This window comes from Ciconia boyciana, chromosome 5 (assembly GCF_034638445.1).
Source record: "Ciconia boyciana chromosome 5, ASM3463844v1, whole genome shotgun sequence".
NCBI lineage: Eukaryota > Metazoa > Chordata > Aves > Ciconiiformes > Ciconiidae > Ciconia > Ciconia boyciana.
Genome location: NC_132938.1, coordinates 45,080,310 through 45,104,724, shown reverse-complemented (window position 1 = coordinate 45,104,724; position 24,415 = coordinate 45,080,310). Strand labels below are relative to the sequence as shown.

The 24,415-nt window shown below is 36.4% G+C and overlaps 1 protein-coding gene across 4 annotated transcripts in view; it reads left to right on the top strand.

Annotated features, from left to right (window-relative positions):
• KLHL2 (kelch like family member 2) overlaps positions 1-24,415 on the top strand; it is a 60,400-nt gene that overhangs the window by 34,548 nt on the left and 1,437 nt on the right. For 2 of the 4 annotated variants that reach the window (XM_072861930.1, XM_072861933.1), the window contains 10 exons: positions 1,924-2,086; positions 12,769-12,878; positions 14,309-14,425; positions 15,447-15,596; positions 16,485-16,602; positions 17,235-17,432; positions 18,201-18,302; positions 19,247-19,375; positions 23,639-23,779; positions 23,942-24,085. In XM_072861930.1, the coding sequence (XP_072718031.1) occupies positions 1,924-2,086; positions 12,769-12,878; positions 14,309-14,425; positions 15,447-15,596; positions 16,485-16,602; positions 17,235-17,432; positions 18,201-18,302; positions 19,247-19,375; positions 23,639-23,779; positions 23,942-24,085 (1,372 nt within the window). The other 2 variants (XM_072861932.1, XM_072861931.1) reach the window with 2 other exon arrangements.

Genomic DNA, 24,415 nt, shown 5'->3' with positions numbered 1-24,415 from the left:
GTAGTTCTAGTAATAGAAATTGTATTCCTAATATTATCTTCACATTTTCATAAACATATGCTAAAATAAAATTAGTTCACTGTACTGTTTTAACCTTGTCATTAGTAACCTTTAAGCTTACTAAACTTGTTTTGAATTGTGTGACTTTATCTGACACTTGTGTCTATTACATACAGATCTTCTCCATTTATTTTGTTACTTATTTTATATTTTCAAAGATTATCTACTATTTCAACTAGTTTTTAGTTATTTTGCTTAGCAGCAGTCTGTGTATCTCAGTGCAATCACATTCGTGTTTTTCCTTCGTGTTTTTTCTCTTTCATTAACAGTTGATATTCAAAGCAAACTCTTGTTAAATACATGATCCTTCTTTTTTGCTGTGTACATTGTGTAAATATGTAAAACAGAGGCTATAGTGGATTATTGCTTCAAATTAGGGATTAATATCTTGAAGAACAGAAAGATGGTTTTCAAGCAGGCTTCATATATGGCAGGCTGAAGGGAGAGGAACAGCCATAAATAGTAGAAGCGGGATCAAAACATGAAGTTTAAAACAGACCTTAGCTTTACAAGGTTATATCACCTGAAGTCCTTTTTGTTGTCATTCAGGTCATAATTGTTAGCTTTATTTCAAGAAAAAAGTCTAAAGAGTAAACAATAACAGTAGCTCTTTAGAAGCCAAGTAGATAGATGCTTACAGAGATGATGGCAAATATTTGATTCTACAGACAGTTACCAAGATTAAAACTTCTTCCAAAGAGCAATAATGTAGAAGTATATTCTGCAGCTTTCATGTAGTAAAGTGTTACCCAGGTTTCTAACTAGTTTTAATCTGCTCTTTTCTTCTAGTTTTCTTCTTGTTTGACTCTCTTTAATTCCACCCAAGTAATTGTTTAAATGAAAAGCAAACATTAACAGGAGTAGTGCAGCCATTCTCTTTGGTGTATTTTTTGCTTGCTTATTATTGATGCAGTTCTATAGTATATGTTTTCTCTATATGTAAGGGAACAGTTGCAAGACTTCCGTGTTAAAATCCTGCCTGTTGTCATCCATTGAAGATGCAAGCTAACATTAATTTCACACTTGAATGTTCTAAAATAGAAGTCTCATTAAAATAACTGTCAAAGGCACAGAAAATGGAAAAATTCTGAAGAAATTACAGATAGCAGTATGGAATTTCACTCAAAGGCACAATTATAGTTCATGTAAATCTCAAGTTTTACTGGTCAAATAAAATGTATGCTATACAGTTTTTTAAAATTGTTCTTGACTTTTTGCTTGCTTTGTGAAAGTTGAAGGACAAATATGTCATTTACGCTAATTCCTTACTGATAGGGACTTTTAATGGGTTATATGCGCAGACTTTTACATGCCAGAATTGTCATTCTTCCAAGAAGGTCACAGACTTCTTTGGAAGTTGAGTTGATTCCTTCCTGGAATCAGTTGCATAAAGGTGCTTATTATTGATACTAAAAAATGGCACAATGTCCGGTGCTTGCGTGCAAACAAGATTTACATATTTTATCATGGTCTAGAAAACTTTGATTTAAAGTTCTGATTTGCTGAAGGTTTGGAAATGATATGTAATTACGGACTGTTGGGAAGAGTAAGAAGGCAACTTGTGAATGAATATTGGGAAGAGGTTTAGAAGTGTGAGAATTATAATCTATGGAATGATTTCCCAGTGAACACGGTGGTGGAGATCTTGCTTGTTATTTTACATCTGGAATGGTATTTGCAGGGAGGTTAAAATCATGTGAATGTTGGGGTTTAAGTTCTTCAGTCATGTAACGCTGAAATTTTCCTCTGTTTTAGTCTTTTAATTTTTTAATTGATTATTTTGTTTTCTTTATTAATATTGAAAGTACTCTTGTATAAGCTCAGAATTGAATTGGGATATTAACCACCTGTTGCTTCTTACAGGTACTGCTCCCAGCAGCTGGTCTCTTGCAACTGCAGGATGTGAAAAGGACTTGCTGTGAATTTTTGGAATCCCAGCTTCATCCTATCAACTGCTTGGGAATTCGTGCTTTTGCTGACATGCATGCATGCACAGATCTCTTGAACAAGGCCAACACATATGCAGGCAAGTTATCATTACTACAGAATATAGCTTGATATCTGTGTGTGGGTACCCACACACGGGTTCCATTCCCACCCAACCCTACCCAGAGGAAACCGAATTTTATCTAGGATATTGCAGACATGTATCTTCTGACGAAGAGTGCATTTGATATGAATGTCTTTAAGAGAAATAAAATGTTCCAGTTCTCCTGGCTGGAACATAGTTATAATAAGCACAAAGGGGCAGCATCTTCATGGCCTATCAGGGCCATACAGGGTCCAAGCAATTTGTAATCCAGAAAGAAGCTAGTTTGCTGTTTAAAATTTTGCACTGTCACTTAGGAGAGGAAATCAGGAAAGAAGAATTAAAATTCTGGCAACTGCCATGAGCCAAAGTCTGTAGGAAGTACATGGGGGAAGAAAGAAGATGAGGGCATGGGAGGGGGCTATCTGTAGCCCCTGTACTGCACTAGCTAAGAAGCAAGAAAGGTACCATGAGTATTGTGTTATCAAATTGTCTTCTGAAAATCCTACTCATCTAGCCCAAGACTTGAAATTTCCTACTATAAAGGGTACCCGTAGTCTTATTCTTCTATCTTGACACAAAGTAGATAGAGGTAACTAACCGTTATATAACTAACCATATAGCTCAACCAACAAAATTCTACTTTCCTTGTAAAGATCACTTGCAATTGGATTGTTTCTCTTTTTTTTTCTGGAAAAAAGTGTTCATGGAATTCTTAATTTTAATACTAAAAATACATTGTCATGGTCATCTTAAAGACTGTGTTATGTCTGTATGAGGACTGGCTTATGTCAAGGCTTGACATTTTTGAAAATTAGGTTCTCGTTTTGCTCGCTGTTGTGAATGAAAAAGCAATTGTGATTCTGTAGTGAAGTAACAGTAGTGTTGTATGGGGGGGGCAAGGGAGAATAATTATTCCCTTTTTCTTGATGGTGGAAAAATGCTGAACTGAACTTTAAGACAGATGCAGACAGGCTGAAGTGAATCCAAGGAAGTCTAACATGAACATATTAAAAAAACAGACTGACCTATGACAAAGACTGTGAGAGAAGAGTTTCAGTCAAGAAACTAAAAGGCTAGGAGGATGAGAAGGAATGCAAATCTTCCTGTGCGTAAAAATGACTGAGAATGAGTAAGCTTAACTTGTGACGTATTTCTAAAGTCATTTCATATATTAAGGAAAAATGTAAAAGTAACACAGGTCAGGCAAGCTGTCTGTGGAAGTTATGGACTTTCCACTGTTAGGCAGCTGTAAAAAAAAATGGTTAGACTAACTCCTCATTTAGGTTGATCTAAATCACATCTGTGTGCAAAACTAGATGATTTTAAGTTCTTTCTAGCGTACATTTCTATGATTCTGTGAAGGCTAAAATCCTTTTTTTTTTTCTTTATATTCCAACATTTTCTGCTGTTGGAAACCGATATACACGTAGTTTCAGAGAAAGTATTACCAAATTGGTAATTTTTAACATAATGGATTAAAACCTTGTTTGACTGCTCTTGATGCCAAGAAAGGTTGCATAATGTAGATTACTAAAAAGTAAACAAAACATTGTGTAAGCTTGTCAGTTTGTCGTATAATACTGTAACCAAACCTAAGGCTTTTAATTTGTTCAAGTAGCAATGATCTTACTGTTCTTTTGTGTGTAGAGTGCCTTGGGGTCTTGAATTTTGAGTTGAGACTGAAGATGTTACACTGAGGAATTACTTTTTAATAGAAGCTTTTTGTAGTGAAAAAAAAACCAACCCTCTTTTATAGGGTTTAACTTAATAGCCAGCAAAGTAGTATATTTTGATTAGAACTTTGGCAGTGAATATTCGGAGAGTAGGACAAATTTGTTTGGAGATTCAGAAGTCACAGGTTGTCGGAGGTTGAGGGTGACTCTCAGGTATGCCTCCTTATATGCAGCTTGCACTATCTGCCCAGTCACAGATCTTTTCCTGTCTTTTCAGTGTCTCTTGGATGTTTCATTTCTACTTCAGGTTCAGCAAAACTGAATTGCTTTCCATCTAATCATCTTTCCCTTCTCCCTGTCTTCCTCTGTCACTGGTGACTTCAGTGTTCTCCCAGTCATTCAGGTTCGTAAACTTGACAACTTTAACTCTCCTCCGTCATTTTCTCTCAACTACTCAATTGCGCGTTCCTCTGTGTTTGTTTCTTCCCTCCCTACCAAATCTGCTCTACATCATGTTTCCCTTTTGCCGCAGTGTAAATCTTTCTCTGCCATAACTTCCTCTCTGTTTGCTAAGGTCATTTTAGTACTTTTGCAATATTCCTTTTCCCCCTGGATCAAATTCCAACCTCTCATCCTTGGCTTTTCCAGTTCAGCAGAATTACCCTCACTTGAATCTTTTATTTCATATCTCTCTACTTTTGTGCTTGGAACTAACCTTCTCTTTCCTCCGTAATCAAACCACCTTCCATTTCTGTCAAATTCCTCCAGAAAGCACTTTCCTTGTCTATGCTTCCCTTTTTGTCATCGTATTCTTGGAGTCCTGCTGGCCCGTACCACGAGCTGCCAGCTCAACTCCTACTGTGTTTTTGCTGTATCTGTGTGGTGAATTTTAAAGCAATGCACACTCTCTTCTTACTCTTGAGATGAATATGCTCTGCATAGTCAGGGTGTGAGCTACTTCATTGCATTGCACTCTCCGCGCTGCCTTCCTTAATCCCTGGCACTCTCAACGGGCTTAGTACGAGAGCAATACAGAAAAGAGAATTAAAAATGAAATATCCTGATAAGGCTGCAGAAAAAATTAATATGATTGTATTGCTTTTCATAACCTTTCTAAAATGTACAGTGACCAATTAGCATCATTAACAATTAGTACTGAGTTAAAACTGAAGGTTTTCCTGAAACAGAGCACTAAGTGCTTCAATTAATGTGTCTAGGCCCAAATAATAGGCTTTTTACTGCCTTGAGTAATTTTAGACCTCATGAAAAGAAGGATTTTGATGAATGTAATTTTAGACCTCATAAAAAGAAGGATTTTGATGAATTATTTCAGTTGCCTTAATTCCTAGAAAATCTGTTTTCTGGTACAGATTCCCCCCCCCCCCCCGCCTTCCAGGAGATTATAGTATCTCTAGCAAGAATGGATGTTTCAGGAAAAAACAGAAATGCAGCAAACTCATATGGTTAGGTGTCAACAGAATCCTTGGTTACTGACTTGTGTGAAACTGAAGTATACAAATCAGTCGTACTTAGAAGTTTTTAGTCTAGTGAAATTGTATTCAAATTATTTATATATCAATTTAAAAAAATTCAAAAGCTATTCAGGTTGTTTTTGAAAGTACTAACTGTTGTAATGCATACCTTACTCGAGAAGTTCTAATGTGTATGTGACTGAATGACTTTGTGATAACTGTATTTAGACTATTATGCAAAAAGTTTTCATTAAATCTTTTTGTCTTTGAGACATATAATCAAATCCAAAAAGCTATTGTGTTTTTGACCTTTTATGCAATAGGAAGTAAGGCATACATTTATTAACTGGAGTTAATGTCCAGATATTTAATGTTTTAGGGAACACATTTTGATATAGCGGTTGCTTAATTTTGAATTTTAAATTATTTTTTCCAACTTCTATTCTGACTATGCCCTAGTAACTTCTAAACTACTTCAGTTACTTCTAAACAACCTTTGTTCAATTTAGTAGTTGAAGCTAATATTTATATAGATTACTTTCTAGAAAAACAAAATCTAAGACCCTGGCAAGACCTTGAGTGCGATATTGGTTAAATGTATTTGAGAGCACAGGAACTGTGTTCAACTTGTAACCCTCCTTCTATGGGTCATTTTGTTCAGGCATCCTTTGCTGTGCTCAGAGAGACTCTGCAAGCAGGGTGCAGACAAGTGAAAAGGAGAAGGAAGCTATTTGTTGGTCCTAGCTGGGACTTGCAAGCTACTAGGCTGAGCACTGGCATGCTCAGTACTCCTGGTCAAAGCGCCCAGGGAGGAAGGGTTGGCCTTCATTTCTCCTTGGAACGGGCTGATCATCAGTCTTGCTGGATTTCTGTCTGCTGACACCCTGGTTTTCTTCTGTACAGTTTTATACCTTTTCAGGTCAATGTTTTTCCTCTTGAATTTTCAAGCTTCTTACTGTCCGTATCTCAGCCATCATAGCTTCTTTTCCCCCCTGTTCTTATCTCAAATGGCTCTTTGTACTTTGTCAAGGCTCTTTCTTATAACTGAAAAAATTTTCTCAAAAGTCTGAGCCAAAGATACGTGGCTGTGCCATTTCAGAATTAGGCCCTCTATTACAGACAGCTGAACTCCCAGCAGCAGACATTTCAGGATTAAGGCTTCAGAAACTAGAATGAGTACAGAAGAGGATTATTAGATTGAAAAAGCAGTGAAAAAATTTCCCTGCTAGAGAAAATGAAAAGCATTTGGATGTTTAACTTCTCCCAGTCTTTATTTTGTTACACTTGCGATTTTATATTTAGGAAAAAGAGGCAGGGAGATACTCTGCTAATAGACAATGATAGCATAAAAACAAATGGATGCTGATGTTGATCAGAAGTTATTAGAAAAGTGAAACTCTGGAACTTTGTTCCAGTGGGAGTAAAAACTCAACTTTCATTAAAATTGGAGCTCATAATCCTATGGTGGGTGAGTATCCTGTAGCAGAGTGTGAGATTTCTATAATTTAGGAGAGTCATTTATATGCATCTATGATGCCTATGGAGAGATCTGAAAATAGTGGACAATTGATACAGATTACTTGGAATGAGCTTCTGTTGCAATTAAACTTTCTGAGATGCTACCTGTTCTCGTGAAGTTCCAGAAGGCAGCCCTGCTCTGGGTCTTGTTGCCCTTGCACAGTCAGGGACGACGTACAGCTAGGGCCTCTCATCCTTCTTGTGTGAGGATTCCTACGAAGAGTATGTGGCATGAGCACTGCTAGTCCATCCTCAGTTTTAGTCCGAGATACATCTTACGTAGTCTTAGAAGATGTTCACAAAATAACAATTTTTCCTGAGAATATGGTGCATTTTATAGTTGTCGTAATGTTATGTACAACCTGAAGATAGATTGGTAAAGCCTTTTAATGAAGAGGGGTATGCTGTCTTGGACTAGAGGGACACTTGCTCAGTGCTTAGGCCTTGACATACTCTTTAGTTATAACCAGAGATGATGATAATGTACTTCCACTCACCGCATAGGCTGGTACAGGGTTTGGAAACATTGGATTACCTGTGGAAGAAGTGTCTTTTGAGGATCAGGTTTACACAGCAAACCTTCTTGGCTTTTAGCATCATGCTAAGGAGATGTTGAAGAAACTTTTGTTAGGGAATCTTAGCATGTGCTGTGAAGCAGGGATTGCTGTGTTGTACTTAACTGTGGGATACAGCGTTCTTGATTCTGGTACTCTGAGTCTAAAACTTTGAGCCCTGACTAGACTGGGAAGCATGCATGTCTGCTGTAGACTATTCTTGTGTACACTCGTATGCATGAGATTGAAAGGACGTAGTTAGCAGAATCGTTCTTACAATTCTATTCTGAGTAGCAACGTCTGTTGCTATGCTTCTGTTACCTTGGCTGCTATGAATTTCGTGGTGTTCTCAAAAGCAGTTATTTAAGCATAAAATTGACAAGTAAATCAGATTCTTTAAAAAAATTGATTCTGCAGTGTTTAGCTTCTGCTGGTTCTCCAACTGGCAGAGCTTGTCCCTCTATCCCTCTGTAATAAGGCTGGGGTTCCTCCTTGACCAGTGCCTTATGTTGACCTCCTGACCAGGCCATTAGCAAAGACCTTTTGTTCCAAGCCAAAAAAATCACAATGTGACATTGTGAATTGAAGCAATAATTTTAAAAGCTAATTCCAGCTAAATATTTTTGTTTCATTTGCTTGATAAATTGTCATTGTTCTTTTAAGTGAAAGTAAGGCTTAGATCTGTCCAAGCTGCCATGCTCTGCATTGCTCTAAAACAAGAGCAGTTCAGTTCAGAAGTTATCAGTTCAGAAAGAAGCTACATTTCTGGGAAGTTCCAGCTTGTTTTATAGCATTATCACATCAGAAAGATGCAGGTATTCCATTTAGTTTATAAAAAATATCATCATCTGTTTTGTGGAATAGAAATAGTTGGCCTAAACCAGACAACAGACACTTATGAGACTCGATATATCTGATTGTGATATTTTGTTTCACACACCAATACACTGGATTACTGTCATGAAAAGATCTAGGGAATATGAGGGTTTTTTCCCTTATTTCCAGCTGCAGCCTCTGGCACTGATAAGCTCTGGCCATGTTTTTCATATGTGTTAATGTGGCTTTGGGAAGATCTTTGGGAGAAGATTTCTGAAAGTGTACAAAATGTTAAAAAGATTTCTGGAAATGGATGTTAAGTGTCATCAGCTGCTGGAACACCTCAGAAAAATGTTAGAAAATGACTGAAGCCTATTAATGATGGAACAGAAATGTAGGCAGTCTTCAACAATGTCATACACAGACAAACACTGACAACAGCCACTGTCATAGAACAAAAAGGAGAAGGTAGGTTACAGGATTTTATTTTTGGCCACCATGATTCTCTGAAAGGTTTTTAATCTGAGGGAACTTCAGCAGACTTTTGCTTCTGTATTTGTTTATTCCATTTAGTAAAGGCAATAAAGCCAGAGAAGGTGACTGACTGTAGGTATATAAATGAGTGAAATAATGTTTGTGAATTAATCCACAAATGTTTCTAGCATAAAATGTCCTGTGCAGATTTCAGATGTAGCTTTCCTTCCTATGTAATTGAAAAATACAAAATTAGTGTCAGTATTTTTATGGCCAGCAAGACTATGTGTCTTTTGGATAGAAGACGTAGGTCAAGTGCTTACTGCTGCTGTGTATTATACACATCTCCAGACTCATAATGAAAAATACCAAAAAGTGGTACATTTACAGCTCCTATTATCTTCCTGTGCTCTCCACACTGGCATTGCTTATTGTACTTCCAAAGATTTGTTACTAGCCCCTTTCATGTTGTTAAGAACTTCCTTTTTGTCCTTTTAGTTTGTCCCTGAGGCTTGAAGTCCCATCCTACTGGTACAGGGCAGACAAGGACAGATCTTTAGCTCTTCAGATAGAAACTGTCTCTATTGGTTGCGAAAATGTGAAAATCTGTTTTTCATATGCAATTGGAACAGATATTTTAGAAATGTCCTAAAATGGAAGGGCTTTTTTTTAGAGGCAGATTTTAGTTTTGATAATAAAGAAGTAGGATTCTACTTGCTTAGGAAGTGGGAATTTGGGAGCCAAGCCTCTGCAGCTCCTAAGCCAGCTTGTTTCCAGGCTGCCTGACTCTGGAGCCAGCTGGCTTCGATGTCTGGGTAAAGCGGCAAGAAGTGGGGCAGGATTCCAATGTGAATTTGTCAAAGTCGCACACTGTGTGGAAAATTCTGATTTGGAAAAAAGATAAGTATTTTATTCTCTCATGAAAACTTCCAGCCAGATAGTTCTATCTGTTTGCTTATCTAGGGGATGTTCATGAAGAAAGAAGTATGTTACCTAATGCAACAAATAAAAAACAAGCTATTTCGAGATTTTGCAGGGGACAGATGCATGAAATATTTAATCATGTCATAAGTTTCATGATATTTGATGTTAATATCTCCAGATTATCAAAGCTTTCAGGATGTAAGCAATAATATGGGATAGTACAAATCCTAACCCAGAAGGCAAAAAAAATACACACACACCCAATACTATTTTTCTCCCATAATTATTGGAAAAAGAGGATCTAAGTAGGATTTTTGGAACTCTTCATACTGAATCATTATTTCAAAGATGCTGATATGCTTCTTGTTAAAAGGAAGCAAAAAGTTTGAATTTCATAAGCATTATTTTTATATATAATGAAATAATGCCTTCTGTCTTCAACACTTGAACAGCTTTAGATAAATTGCCGTTGGCAGACTTAATTGGTGTTTTTGCATTTCCTTGTTCTTTTTCAGTTTCTAATTATTTTGAATAATTCATTTAGCTGTAATTTCAATTGGCTTCTGCCAAAAGACTTATCTATTAATCAGTTAAGATGGTCTCCTTGACAACAAGAGATCTGGTTCTTAAGAGACAAGTGATTTCACCTTACCTCTTTTTTTGATGACTAAAATTTATATAGCAATCTACTCTCCTATTTCTCCTTTTTCTGTAACTCATTCAGCTGTTGCTTGAGAACCTCAGGCTGTAGCTATTGACCGAGTAGTTTGTTTGAATTTCTCCTTTTTTCCACTCTTCTTTCTTCACTTGGCCCCATGCCTTATTTTATGCTTTAAGCACAGAGGCTGACATCCAGTAAAACAGTCTTAGTTTTTCTTCAAGTGCTGACTATTTTTGTCAGATTTTCTTCTACAGTTCTCTTCCTAGCATGGAGACAGAAGACAGCCTCACATTCATTGTATTACTTTGAAAATTCTCAACTTTCACTCTTTTGGTTAGGGGCTGGATCTCTTCCTATTTAGAGCATGTCATAAATCTAAATCACCTTTTTAAAATAGAAGGCTTTTGTATATGAGTCTATAAAATCAACTGGGTATTTCTAGTCTGAGATGTATCCTGTTGGATGTGATCCACTGTTGGATCAGCTTTCTCAAGGGAAGATGCCCAAGGCTTCTGAACCTCAGATTTGTTTGAGATTGAGATGAGTGTTGCTTCTCCTTTCTGCTTGCTTCTTAACTCAATTTCTGAATACAGTCAGACATGCTGTTTTGTGGCACTGTCACTTGACATTTGGAGTTTATCATAACACTAATTTATGCAGATTACCTTTCTCAATTTCTATTTGCCATATGCAAATAGTGAAATTCATCAGATACTTATTTCAGTAAATGTACCTCAGAAAATTCTACTTCAGCTCAAGAAACTGCATATTTGTAGTCTGAAAAGCAAACAGATGTAAAGATTTATAAGGAGTGGAAAAGTAATGGTGGTGTGATAAAAATCAATAGTATTTCTCCTCATCCTTTCTCTTCCATTGCCTGAAATACGGCAGAAAATACTTCGCGTCCATCATAAGAGAATGCTGCAGAATTGGAGGGACTTGTAGTGATGATGATTGCATGAATGAAAAGGCTGGTAGGATGTGGGACTGAAAAGGCGAGGACTGTCTACTTTAAATAGAGATGAAGGTTCCTTTTTAGGAACATAGAATAATGAATGATTTTGAGTAGATAGGTTGTGGCTTTCCCTGTCATTGTATTCAGCATTAGAACAGAGGACAATTAATTGAAAACTGATTAATGGTAAACTGGGTGTTAAATTTAAATGTGGGGCTTTTTGTTCAATGAGACTGTGGGATTATTACTACAGGAAGGTATTAAAGTCAAGAATTTAACAGGATTCAAGGGGACTGGACTGCATCTCACTAAACTCATTGTTTAGTAAAATGCGGTTAAGGTAAAATATCATCCTTCTGGCTACCAATCTCCCTAATCTTTTGTGGTTAGAGTGAGACCTTTATGGGATGAGGTTTTATTATCATACTTTTCATATATATTCTTGGACTTTTGTCTGAAGCAATTTGTGCTGCCTGTTTCAAGGAACAGGATGCTGAACTAGATAAAGGACAAGAATTATACTGTGTTAGATTTATCTTTTTATGCTTTCTAATCTTTAGTACAGTGCAAAAAAGCTGTTGTACTGCTGACAGGTCAAAGTTGACCTGAAAAATTTAGAATTCTTGATCTGGAAGCGTTCAGCATTCTTTAAGTTTTTTAACAGCTTAAGACAGTTTGTCAAGCATGGAGTCTTAACTATAGGAGCACTAGTGGAGTGACAGAAAAGGCTTTAAAAAGTTCTTTAGTTTGAATATGTTTGATAACCTTTTTCTACTTATTCTGAGTGAATTCTTAAATGCCCAGTAACAGTTGTCCCTTCTAACTTCTGTTAAGAATACCTGAAGAGGGGAAAAATTAACAGTTAACTGGATGGAGCTACTTTTTAAGCAACTGAATGGCTTAAAAAGCAATTTTAAGGAAGGGAGAGGAGAACTGAATAACTGAATGACAACTTGATAAAGATACATGCTCTATGTTAAAAGAAAATGGTTCTACAACTAAAACACTGATTTTTGTCAGTTTTGTTTACTTTAAGTTGAGGCATTAAAAAAAAAAAAGAAGAAAAACTACCATCTTCTACATGTTGTAGAGATTGTGATATGTAATATTTTTATGACCTTGGAGAACCTCTGAGAGGTGCAACAGTATCCAGACCTGTTGTTTGACTTGACCTACATTAGACTGCAAAACTGCTGGTTAGTTCTAATGAATCAGCCGTTGTTGATGTTGAACTGCAGGTTTAAAACATGTTTGTCAACAACATAGAAGGCGTATTCTTTTTCTGGAATCTTTTTTGCTGTATTTGTGTGTACAAGGTTAGCAAAATGACATTTAAGTAATTGTCAAGGACAAGTACTGAGATGAAGCGATGCTGAAAATGTTATATTGCTATGATAGCTACTTTTAGCATAATGTGTTTTAATATTTCAATTATTTTAAAGAATCTTTAAATATAAAAGCTGTTTGTGAGACCAAGCTTTAACCTATATAAACTGTTTTAAGTTAAGGTATTGCTTCTAGATATGACAAAATAGCACGCATATTGAATCATTTTCCTCTGCTGCTTTAATGCTTGTTGTGGGTTACACTTCGCACTATATGTTAGAGTACTACTTTTCCTCCAAACAGAACAGCACTTTTCTGATGTCGTACTTAGTGAAGAATACCTCAATCTTGGTGTAGAGCAGGTGTGCAGTCTTATATCCAGTGACAAACTCACAATTGCTTCAGAAGAGAAGGTAAGACCATCTGTATCCCAGTATTCTTTTTATCCTTTTGGATGGGAGAGCGAGCTTGCTCTTACTGCTCTTGTACACTTGTTTGGATGTGTTCTTTGTTTCCTCAGTGAAATTAGGCATGTATTGTGCTCATGTTTAAAGGATTTTTCCCAAAAGTGTTGTCAGTCTGATGTTGAAAATTAATCTTAACTCTTAAAAAATCCTAAAACTGTATGAAGTCACATAACCCTTTGTTCTTTGAAAAAATGGAAACTAAATTAAATGGAAATTGCTTCTCATCTTCAAGCAGAACAAACAGAACACATGCTGTGAGTCACATACACTGGAGTTTGGTTTACCAAGGGATAAATAACTCAAAAATAGTAGTTTTAAGATCAAGTATATGCCATCTACTAACTTTAACATCAGCAGTCCCACAAAGATATTAAAACTCTGTATGTGTATGTGGGCTGTTTAGCCTAACTGAACAAATGTGGGTTGCAAAGGAGATGGCTAGGTAGCTTGCTATAACCAAACTTGAGTTTAAATTTGTGTCGGCTCACCTTTAGCTAGATCTCATTCTCTTAAAGCCATTTTTGAAATGCTGTGATCTTCAGTGAGCCCAGTGCATCTCTTTGAACCTCTAATGGTTTTCAGGTTGTAGATGTATTCATTTTTTAATCCAGTTTTGATCAATTTAAAATATGTTGGTTTTCTTTTTTCCAAGGAGTATATAGTTGTACTAACACCTCTGTTCAAATTAGGCTAAACTGTATTCAAAAGCATGTTTGAATACTGATTTGTATGGCTAGGTAGTGTTTCGTATTAAAACCTTTTTGAAACTTTGAATCTAAGAACTATCTGCTTAAACTGCAACTAGCAAAGTCATGTTGCTATTCCCATAATACCCTGAAGGTCCAGTTTTATCACTCCGATTTTGATACATGTGATGCTGCTTCTGTGGAGTATAATTAAGGTTTTAATGCTCGAGTGTATGATAAGCTGCTGTGCAGTAGAGGAGAAACTAGGCTTGGGACCGCTTTTCCTAGTAAGACTCAGTGATGATAAGTCATTTGAATGATGATGTGGCAGGTTGATTTTCCAAGAAAGGAAGAAAAGCATGAGGACTGTAATATCACTGCTGCTGTGTTGTTTGTTTACCTAGTTTTATTGGATTTTCAGTATCAATGAAATTACTGTGTGCATTTTGTCAATGTAGCACAGCTATCCTTGAAACACCAGTAGAGGAGTGATATAAAAAGAGACTGGCTAATGCATCTTCAGAATTTCATAGTGGATAAATACGGAAATAATGGGAGCTGTAACTGCTGTCGTCTTTTCTTACATTAGGAATTTTAGTATTACCAAAAACTATTTTTGGAGGCACACTGATATTTGCATACTTATGAACTTGTAAGTCAAGGGACTTGCATTTGTTTGTTTCCTGGAAGGTATTTGAAGCAGTGATAGCGTGGGTAAACCATGACAAAGATGTAAGGCAGGAGCTAATGGCACGCCTGATGGAGCATGTTCGGCTGCCTTTGCTTTCCCGGGAATATTTAGTTCAGGTAAGCAAAAAGGAATACTAATTCTTCTGCACGTGAACATTTCTGTTTATTTTTTTTAATGCCAGATGGATAATTTTAAATTTAAACAACAGTGTAACATAGCGTGTTACTGATAGTAAAAATAAACAGACAGCTACCACCACATATGCACGTGCACGTACACGCACAGAGTCAAATGAAGATTGCCACATAGAGGATGACATATGTAAGTAGTTTATCTGTTTGGCTGACTACTTGTCATACCACACTAGTAATTTGAACGATTTAATTCACTGAGATCAGGTTAGCTTTCATTTGTAATATGATCTTTGACACAAGATTTGTTTTTGTAAGTGAATTTTCAACTTCAGAATTGTATCTATTGTTTAAGTTGATTAGGAATTAATGACAACGGAAACATTCCTTTACCTGGTTCAGATAGAATACATTTTTTTCAAATTTTATAAGCTCATTTTGAATAGTTTGGTGTCAGGGCAAATATTTAAGATTGAAAATATGAGTTCACTATTAACATTGGTTAGTAGGTGTAGTAGTAGGTTGGTAGGTGTTTATTTTAGAAATTGTGGCTTTGTGATATGAATTTCCTCCACTTCCTGTGGGTTTTTTGGGGGGGTTGGTTTGGGGTGGGGTTTTTTTGGTGTTTTGCTGTTGTGTTTTTTGTGGGGTGGCTTACTAGCTTGTTAAATTAGTCTCCACCACTCCCCCTTTAAAGTGTTCTGTACTCTCTGTATTTGAAAAGTCAAGAAATGTGCCTGATTGTAAGAAAAGTGATTTACCTTGCTTAACACTGTTTCTTCCACTTACTAATTGAGAATCAACATCTCCTGATTTTTTTCTTTTTAGTGACTGCATATTGCCCTCACATAAATTTGTGTCATAACTGTGGTTAAATGACAATCTAAAAAATCAAATTTATCTGCATTTGTGTGATATAACACAGGCTTTATTACACTTCAGATAGTGATTTGCATTTTACTTCCTTAACATGCTCAGACCTTGTTAAACTTCTGTTAATAAACAGAGAGTTGAAGAGGAAATATTGGTTAAGAACAGCAGCGCTTGTAAAGATTACCTCATTGAAGCTATGAAGTATCACTTGCTGCCAACTGAGCAACGAGCATTGATGAAAAGCACTCGAACAAAATTGAGAACACCCGCTAGCCTTCCAAAAGTAAGACCCTTATTTTTCGGATGTACTTATTTCTTCAAACTCCATTCTATAAGATTTCATGAGAGCATGACCATCACTTGGGGTATTCCAGTAAAAATTTTTGTACCAGAATTATTTATCACAAAAATATAACAAGTGATTAGCTTTACGCTCCATACTACTTATGATACAGATGTTTGTCTCCCACCTACACACACCACCACCACACCTCCCCTCCCAATAAATATTTTTTAATAAGTGCTTCAGCATTTGAGAAATATCCAATTATGGGGAAGTAAGCCTGTTTTCTTAAAACCAATCAAAACAAAACAAAGACTGAAGCTTCTGAGTTGAGACATTTTATTCAATTTTTAGCTAAATATTGCCTTTCGTTCATTTTAGGAGAAAACAAACAGTAGATACTATCTTCTTCCCAATGAAGTAAAGAAGTTTTCTCGTAGTACTATTATGGCAACTGCAATAATGGAATAGGAGATTCCATTCAGCAGATTTAGCACTTCTCTCAAAGAAACCAGATAAGGCTGTTCTGTGATGGATGGTCACAGTTCCAGTGAACATCATAGACATTAAATTCTCATACCTGAGGTCAGAGTAGGATGTGAAGACACAGCAGGATCTGCCTCGTTCATGGGAGCTCTACCTAGTTTTTAATTGCTTCCTGCTTTTCTACCTCAGATATTTCCTCTGGACACAATAATTACAAATTGCATGTGTTTTTTTAAAAAAATTAATTTTGCCTTGCTTGCAAGACTCACATTTCTTATTCAGGAGAACCATCCTTTAATTATTTCTTGTACAGAGGCTTGCTTTATTTTTTAACACTTTTTTGATCTTTCAGGTGCTCTCATATATGCAAATAGCTAACAAATGTTATTATCTCCCTTTTAGTTGATGATGGTAGTTGGAGGGCAGGCACCAAAGGCAATTCGCAGTGTTGAATGCTATGATTTTAAAGAAGAACGCTGGCATCAGGTGGCTGAATTGCCTTCCAGAAGATGTAGAGCGGGTAAGTGATGCCTAATTTTTTGTTGTGGTTGGTAATGCTTCAGAATTTACGCATCTGTATAAAGCATCGTATGTTCTTTGGAACAGTGCTTAAGGTATTTATCTGAGAAGGGCTAAGCCTTGACTTCAGTGATCATCCTTAAAATTTGAATTACTTGCTAATCTGGGACAATAAAAGTTTGATAACTTGATCTTAATTTGTGCTTTGGTTTGTAATCTCTAGAATAAACTGCTTTATTACCTCCTATAGATACAGAGGAGAAATGAATTTATATATTAATGCATTATAATAATGAGTAATTTTACTATTAAAACACCCTATTATTATTAAATGAGATGAAGAATGTGAAGAAGTGACCAACCGATACTAAAAATGTGAAAATGTGATCTTAAAGCAGCTGAGATATCAGCAAGCATGATATTCAGAAGTGTGAGCCATTAGTAACAAAAAGTGTCAGAACTTCTAGTGCTTAATCTGTATGAAGTGTGGCTCTAGGACACTGTCAAATCCTGATAGTGTAGTGAGTTCTGTAAATTTGTGTCAAGTAGCTGCATACTTAGGATGCTACAGAATAAAATGAATTGACAAAGAGACTAAACCGCTCATCTTTCCTCCCTGTTCCCCTGCTCTAGGAATGGTGTACATGGGAGGCATGGTTTATGCTGTTGGTGGTTTCAATGGTTCTTTGAGAGTTCGCACAGTAGATTCCTACGATCCGGTGAAGGACCAGTGGACAAGTGTTGCTAATATGCAAGACAGGAGAAGCACACTGGGAGCAGCTGTATTAAATGGCCTTCTTTATGCCGTGGGAGGATTTGATGGGAGTACAGGTATATTTGCCTTTATACACTGCTGATTAGCTTTGACTGCTCTTGACATAATTGTATCAAATTTGAATGTCTCTTTCCTGGTAGCTGTGACGAAACCAAGCATGAGGGGTAGCCTGGCATCTTGTGGTGTGGAATGTGCTTTAGTGGTCACATCCTTCTACCTGAATAGTGGACTGTTTGCTCCCATCTAAGAGTTTAGGCTTAATGACTAGTGAATCATTGACAAGTTCCCCTTCAGTATTCCTTCTGTAGTCAGAGTCCTTAACTCATGGAAGATGAGAGCAGGAAAATTACCTGGTCTCTTTTGTCCCGTTTGCATATGAAATATACCTCAGCATTTTCATGTAGTGTAAATAGGATTACATACAGCTTTCTCTGACCTGCGGGAAGGCTTTGGACATACACTGTGCATTCTCTTCACAGATGCATTAAACCATTTGTGCAGAGAAGATCTTTTTCCTTAATAACTATTACAGAAGCATATGTAGGAGAGAGCATTGTGACTTAATTAAAACAAAAGAAAAAATCCAGGGAAGAATTTTTTCAGAGTTCCACAAACGCTTTTATTAATTTGCCCATTTTCAGACACCAAGAATGGGTTGACAGTAATTGGCTATCTAAAGGACATCAGTTGTGCCTTTTGCAAAGTAATTAACAGTCCTTAAAATGAAATAATTTGAATTTTCAGATATGAAGAATTTTCCGGAAGGCAGACAGTATGTTGCACCTAGATTTACAGAGAAAATAAATGTTATATTGTCTTCATAGGTTTATCATCAGTCGAAGTTTACAACTTAAAGACTAACGAGTGGTTTCATGTAGCTCCAATGAACACAAGAAGAAGTAGTGTTGGCGTAGGTGTTGTTGGAGGTAAGTTGACAAATGATATTAAAAGGAAGAGGGAGGGAAATGCAATCATTTACTCTACTACCTTTTCTCACTTCTGAAAACATACTTCAGATTTATGTTTTTGCTCAACCTTGTAATTCAAATGGTATGAACGACACATAATCATTCTACTTGGTTCTGACCAGCTTTTAGCATAGTTGTTTTAAATTTTTTTTCAGAGCTTCAACTGTGCCCGAGGCCAACTGAGGAAAAGCTCGCTAAGCATGCATGCTGTAGGTTATGCATGTCAGCAAAGCTAAAGAGCCTGATTACTGAAGGGATGACCTTATAAATTGGTCTTTAGTGATGTAGCACTGCAGTATTGTCAACTCTGTTATCTGTCGCTGACTTTGCTGCGTGCACGTTGGGGATGATCTCAAGGACAGTGCCAGGAAAACTGCTGACTTTTGAGTCAGCTTGGTGGTGAATAGCCCGGATGTCGCTTGCACAATGCAGATCTGGGCTGGCTCTTGGGTCTTAAAACAGTTTTAGGTGTGTGTTTTAACTGCATAGGAATCATTGCTGTTTCTGATCTGAAAACACAGACTGTACAAGTAACTTTCATCTGAATATTTCTAGGAAGCCTATTTGCAAGCTTCCAATGTTGGACGTACTTGAATTAGCTTGCTTTTGAACAGTTCTTAATTAAAAAGAGGGTTAAAGCACCTTTGTATGTCAGCTAGGCAATTTAAAATCTTTTGACTCACGTTGTTCTTGTTAGATACTGCCTGCCTTTTACATCCTAAAAATGACAAGAACTACAGTGTACTATCTTAAACTATTTACAAAACAGAAACTCAGTAACTGACTGATGACAGGTACTGATTAGTAGCTGATTCAGAGAACGATGACTCCCCCTCAGCCTGTGTACCCATATAGTCTGTGTGCATTAGAAACTTGCAGGTTTCTGTTGGTTACCCTTCTAGGTAAACTGTATGCTGTTGGTGGCTACGATGGGGCGTCACGTCAGTGCCTTAGTTCAGTAGAATGCTATGATGCTAATACAAATGAGTGGACCTATGTTGCAGAAATGAGCACCAGACGGAGTGGAGCAGGTTAGTGGACAAGAATTAACTATCCTTGTAAAACTGAAACAAATTTGTGGTTTTAAAATGTATCTAAAAATATAAAAGGTAAGCTAAAGTCTGAGTCTAATGGAATGTGTTAGTCTTAGATGGCTGATATGTTGCAGGTTACTAATACAAAACTGTCCTACAGAGTAAGATTCAGTCTGTTAATAGTAAATATCTTTCCTTGCTTTTTCATACTTTTCATATTCCTCCTCTTCCCATAACTTCTGAGGTTTTTAACATACAGACTAATATGCATGGATTGTGACAATCAATTTAATATCACCTAAATACTGAAGCATCAAAATCTAGATGGCCAGGATGAAAAAATGTCATTTCTTCCGAGATGACCGTTTGCCAGTGTAGGGCTGATTTTTCTAATAGTGTTTTCAGGTTGAGTTTACATGTGAACTGTGACTAGATTTACACCTCTTTGGAGGACTTGTTCTGCATTCTGATTCACTGCAGGAAATTTTGTCCTTGTTCATTCTTAAGTTTGTATTAATGGTTTCATCCTATTACTTCCACTTATGTACCCTTTGTTTCATCTTTAGTAATTCTTCTCATCACCTGGTGTTTACATCCTTTGGATATGTATAGGCTACTACATGTTATCCTTCCTTATCGTTTAGCCAAGGTATAGCCATTAATTTCTTTATAATCTTAAAAATACCTTATTTTTTTTGTGGAATTTTTTTTTCCTCCTTGCGATTCTGAGTATGTATATTTCTCTTTAAAGACATCAAAAGTGCCTGTGGTATTCTGCTTTTGTTTAATGAAATTATGCTTCCACAGCTCCAAATTGACTTTAGCATTTTCATTATCTATTTATATTGTGGACTCAAATCTCATTTACTGTTCACTGTCCTCTATTTGTCTTTTGGTATTTCAGGTTTTTTCAACTCGCAGAAGTTGTTTTATTTCTCTAGATGCGTTCCCATGGACTTTTTCAAGTCAAATTGCATGATACTATCTTTCTACATTTATTTTTTTAGTTGTTTAAGTCACTTTTTTGGCAAGTACTCACTGGTGCATTTTAGCAACACCCTTCAAATATCTACTGGTGATTGCATTAATGTGCTTCATAATTGGAAGAGATGTTGTTACAAATAAAATTGGATGGACTTCTAGCATGCTCAGTAGATGATTAATAGTTATCCCAACTTTTCATCTTGCCTTCCATTATTCTTTATTAACTCTGAACAGTTTTTAATCTGTATAAGGATGCTTAAATTAAGTCCAAATTATTTCAAAAGAACTATATTAAAGTATTAAAATCATTACTAAAATTAAGATATTTAGTTTGTGATACTTCCATGATACCATTATGAAATCAGCAAGTTGATATGTCTCTTATTGCTAAAAGTAATGTTTTGATTGTGTTTCTAAACTAAAACTATGACGTTAATGAAGGAAACACGGTACACTGTATCTCAAGAAAACAGTTGTCTTGTGGAACTTCTAGTTACTCAGTCTCTGCATCTTGGAAGTAAATTCTGGATTAAAAACTGGCCAGAGTTGCAGTAAGGGTACCGTTAAATACTCTTGTCTAATATTGGCAAGTTTTGAGGAAAGTATTTATATAAAATGGGCAAATTACAAGTATCGTTATAAAGACAAATAGTGTTGGTGGGTTGTAACAAAGCTTCATTTTGCAATCTGCCTGCACACCCATTTTATCTCAGTGTTGTTTTTTTTTAAATATTCTGTTTTTGCAAACTATCGTTGTTCTTGTAGCCTATTTATATGCTAGATATTTTCAGGGTTTGTTTTTTTTTTTTAATGTTGAATTACTTCTACGACTCTGAAATTTAGTGCCTTAGATACACTAACTACTGGGATCTTTCTGCCCCTCTCCTGCCTCCCCTTGTCCCCGAGTTCAGGACCGTGTTTGTTTACTCAACTGTCTGCTGTCTTTTACCTTGTCCTCTGATTAAAAAAAATGGAGAGGGAAAGTAAATGTAGTCAGTTATTTCAGATTCATATAATTGAGTAAAATAATCAACATTCTTCTGTGCCACTCTGTTAAATACATGGAAAATTATATTTGTGTGTGGGGGAGGAGTGGGCAGTAATGTGAAAATCATGACTTTTGATTGAGCTTGGCTGTAGTGGCCAAATATCCAAAAACACCAGAACTGTTTCAACTGGCGATCAGTCCTGGTGGTGTTATGGGTGCTAACTAAAGAGAATTTTGTTCCTGTATTAAACCTTTGGATCTCTGGTCATCTCAAGGAACTTAAGCCCATCTCTTTTGTTCCTACTGCTTCAGCTTCAGAGGTTAACCCTCAGTTACTCTTCTTTAGTACCAACTGCTTCTCAGTTGATGAATACGGGGACAGATCTGTTTCCAGCAACATATTGGGATGAGGAACTTCAGACCCAGATATAGGCCATTTGGGAGGGATGAGAGATATAAGACAGGGTCCTGAAAAATGGGCAGGAAAGAAAAAAAAACAAAGAAAGGAGAACTCAGAAGACGGCAACAAGAGGATACAGACGGAAGGAGCGAGAAATAAGGTAGGACTTGGAAACTGGGTGTGGGATTAAGGGAAAATGAAGCACCAAAGAGGACGGAGGACATTATTAAAAATAAGGAGCTATCAAAGAAAAAATGGCAATGTGGCAGAGGAAGAACTCCACACACTGAATAGGAACGTTGGTAACTATACAGGTGGGGGGGATTTATATTACATCACGTATTTAAACTAAAAATCTTAGCCCTCCTTCTAGCTCTGTAATGTTTAATGCTACAAAAGATGAATGTTGTATTATCCTGCCTAATAAAGTGATCAGAGTGGGAGAAAGAAAAACTGTCACATTGTAATGTGACATGATAGCTAGAAATAATAGCAATAAAAGAGGAATTAAATTAACTGGGAAGGATATTGGGACATGTTAGTAGTGATTATCACTAATAAAGCATTAGATAGCATGATTTATAAAGCAGTGTCCTATTAAGAAGCTATTTTTCAGATTTGCAGTACCACTTACTCTTCCATGTTTCCTTCCCCTCTTCCTGTAATTATTAAAATATGTCTTTTTAATAAGAAAATTTAGTTATTTCAGCAGGAGTCATTTCTCTCCCTGTATAGGAATGGCTCTTGCATACAATATTAGCATATGTTTTCAAAGATATTTCAGCTGGCTATTAAAGTCTCAGGGTTCTTTTTTTAACCCAGCTTTTTTTTTCCTGAAGGACTTAACTGATCTTTTGCATCATATTTGCAGTTTCCCTTTAATAAAGATTTTAAGCTGTGCCCTTTCCATGGAACCCTTTAAGAACTATATTTGCAAATCTGTATCTGAGCTTTGAGTTTCATAATCTTAAATGCGACATATATTAGATTTCCCAATGTACTTTCATAGGAGTGTTTTTTCAGTTGTCTTTATGGTCCATCACTCACAAGTTTTAATGCAAAAAAACCCCCCCTACATTTCTGAAACCTATTATGTTTGGGTTCTAATAGGACATTATAAAGTGAGGAATAAACAGACAGGCCTTCCTTTCTGCTTCCCCTATTACCATCTTTTCAATATGTGCAGCCCAAGTAGCAAGTAGACATAGACTAGCTTTATTTATTCCTTCATCTCAAGCTTACAGATTGATAAACTTTTGTTGTAAAGGAGACCCTTTAATATCCTTTTGGATATTTTGATAACTGAAGCTTGGTTCAAGGAACCTTGGTGTTCTCCTCCAAATCCATGAGGAGGAAGGTGCTCACTCTGCTTACTTTTGTTTCATACATATGTTTACAAGGTATTCCAACACTTCAGTGGAAACATCCCTATTGTATAATGTCTATCCATTCAGCTTTTATCCTCCGTACTGCACAATTTTTACTTTCTAAAAAGTCACTTACACTTTATCATCTTGTCAGATTTCTGTTATGCTGGCTGAGCACACTGTCTCATTTACTGTCACTTCTAATTAGTCCTAAATTTCAAGAATCCTCATTTTCCTGCACATCATTTTTCATCCAAGATTTTCTAAATCTTCTGTTGCAGAACAGCTCTGGTCTTTTTATGTTGCAATATGGTAGATGGGCATGCAAGACATTTTATCAGTGTCTTGCTGTAGTTTACTATCTTTTTGCTTTAATGCATCCTGACCCAAATGTTTTCTGAAATAGTTCCTAACGTTGACTGGATGAAGGATTTATGTTAGTGGACATAATATTGTTGTTTCTCCTTTGTATCAGTCAAAGCATTCTCTGGTTAATTTTGAGTATTTTCATATGTTCACAGGTGTTGGTGTGTTAAACAATTTATTGTATGCGGTAGGTGGTCATGATGGTCCTTTGGTAAGAAAAAGTGTTGAAGTGTTTGATCCTGTCGCCAGTACGTGGAAGCAGGTTGCAGACATGAACATGTGCAGAAGGAATGCAGGTATACACAACAATTACTTTAAAATAGTGGTAATATCATTTGGTGTAAATGGCATGTTCCTGGATTTCTGCTGCTTTCATGATGTCGCAGAATAGAAACCCTGCTTTTATGGGTGAACAAGCCAATTGCTAATTTTCATATTGGTTTCCTGTCTTTTTTTAGGTGTTTGTGCTGTAAATGGTCTCTTGTATGTAGTTGGAGGAGATGATGGTTCCTGTAATTTATCAACAGTGGAATATTATAATCCAACAACTGATAAATGGACAGTTGTGTCATCTTGTATGAGTACAGGAAGAAGCTATGCAGGTAATGTGTATAGATATTTTTTAACAGACTTTTTACAGTATAACAGCTAGGATAAGAAATTTGACAAAGCATCCAAAGTCCTGTCTAAGGTAAAACCTAAGATACTAGAATGGGTATGAAGAATATGATGGTATGTTTTGAATGATGACTTCAAACAATTATTCCCTACAAGGAAAAATATGATATTCAGCTGTACTCAGGAGGGATTTAGCCCGTAAGTGGTGAGTCAGAAAGATGATTCTGGTATGACCAGTCCTCTTTTTAACAAGAGATTTGTGTCTCAATCTACGGGGGTCCAATTCTGAAGTTCTTTGGGATTTGATATTTAGA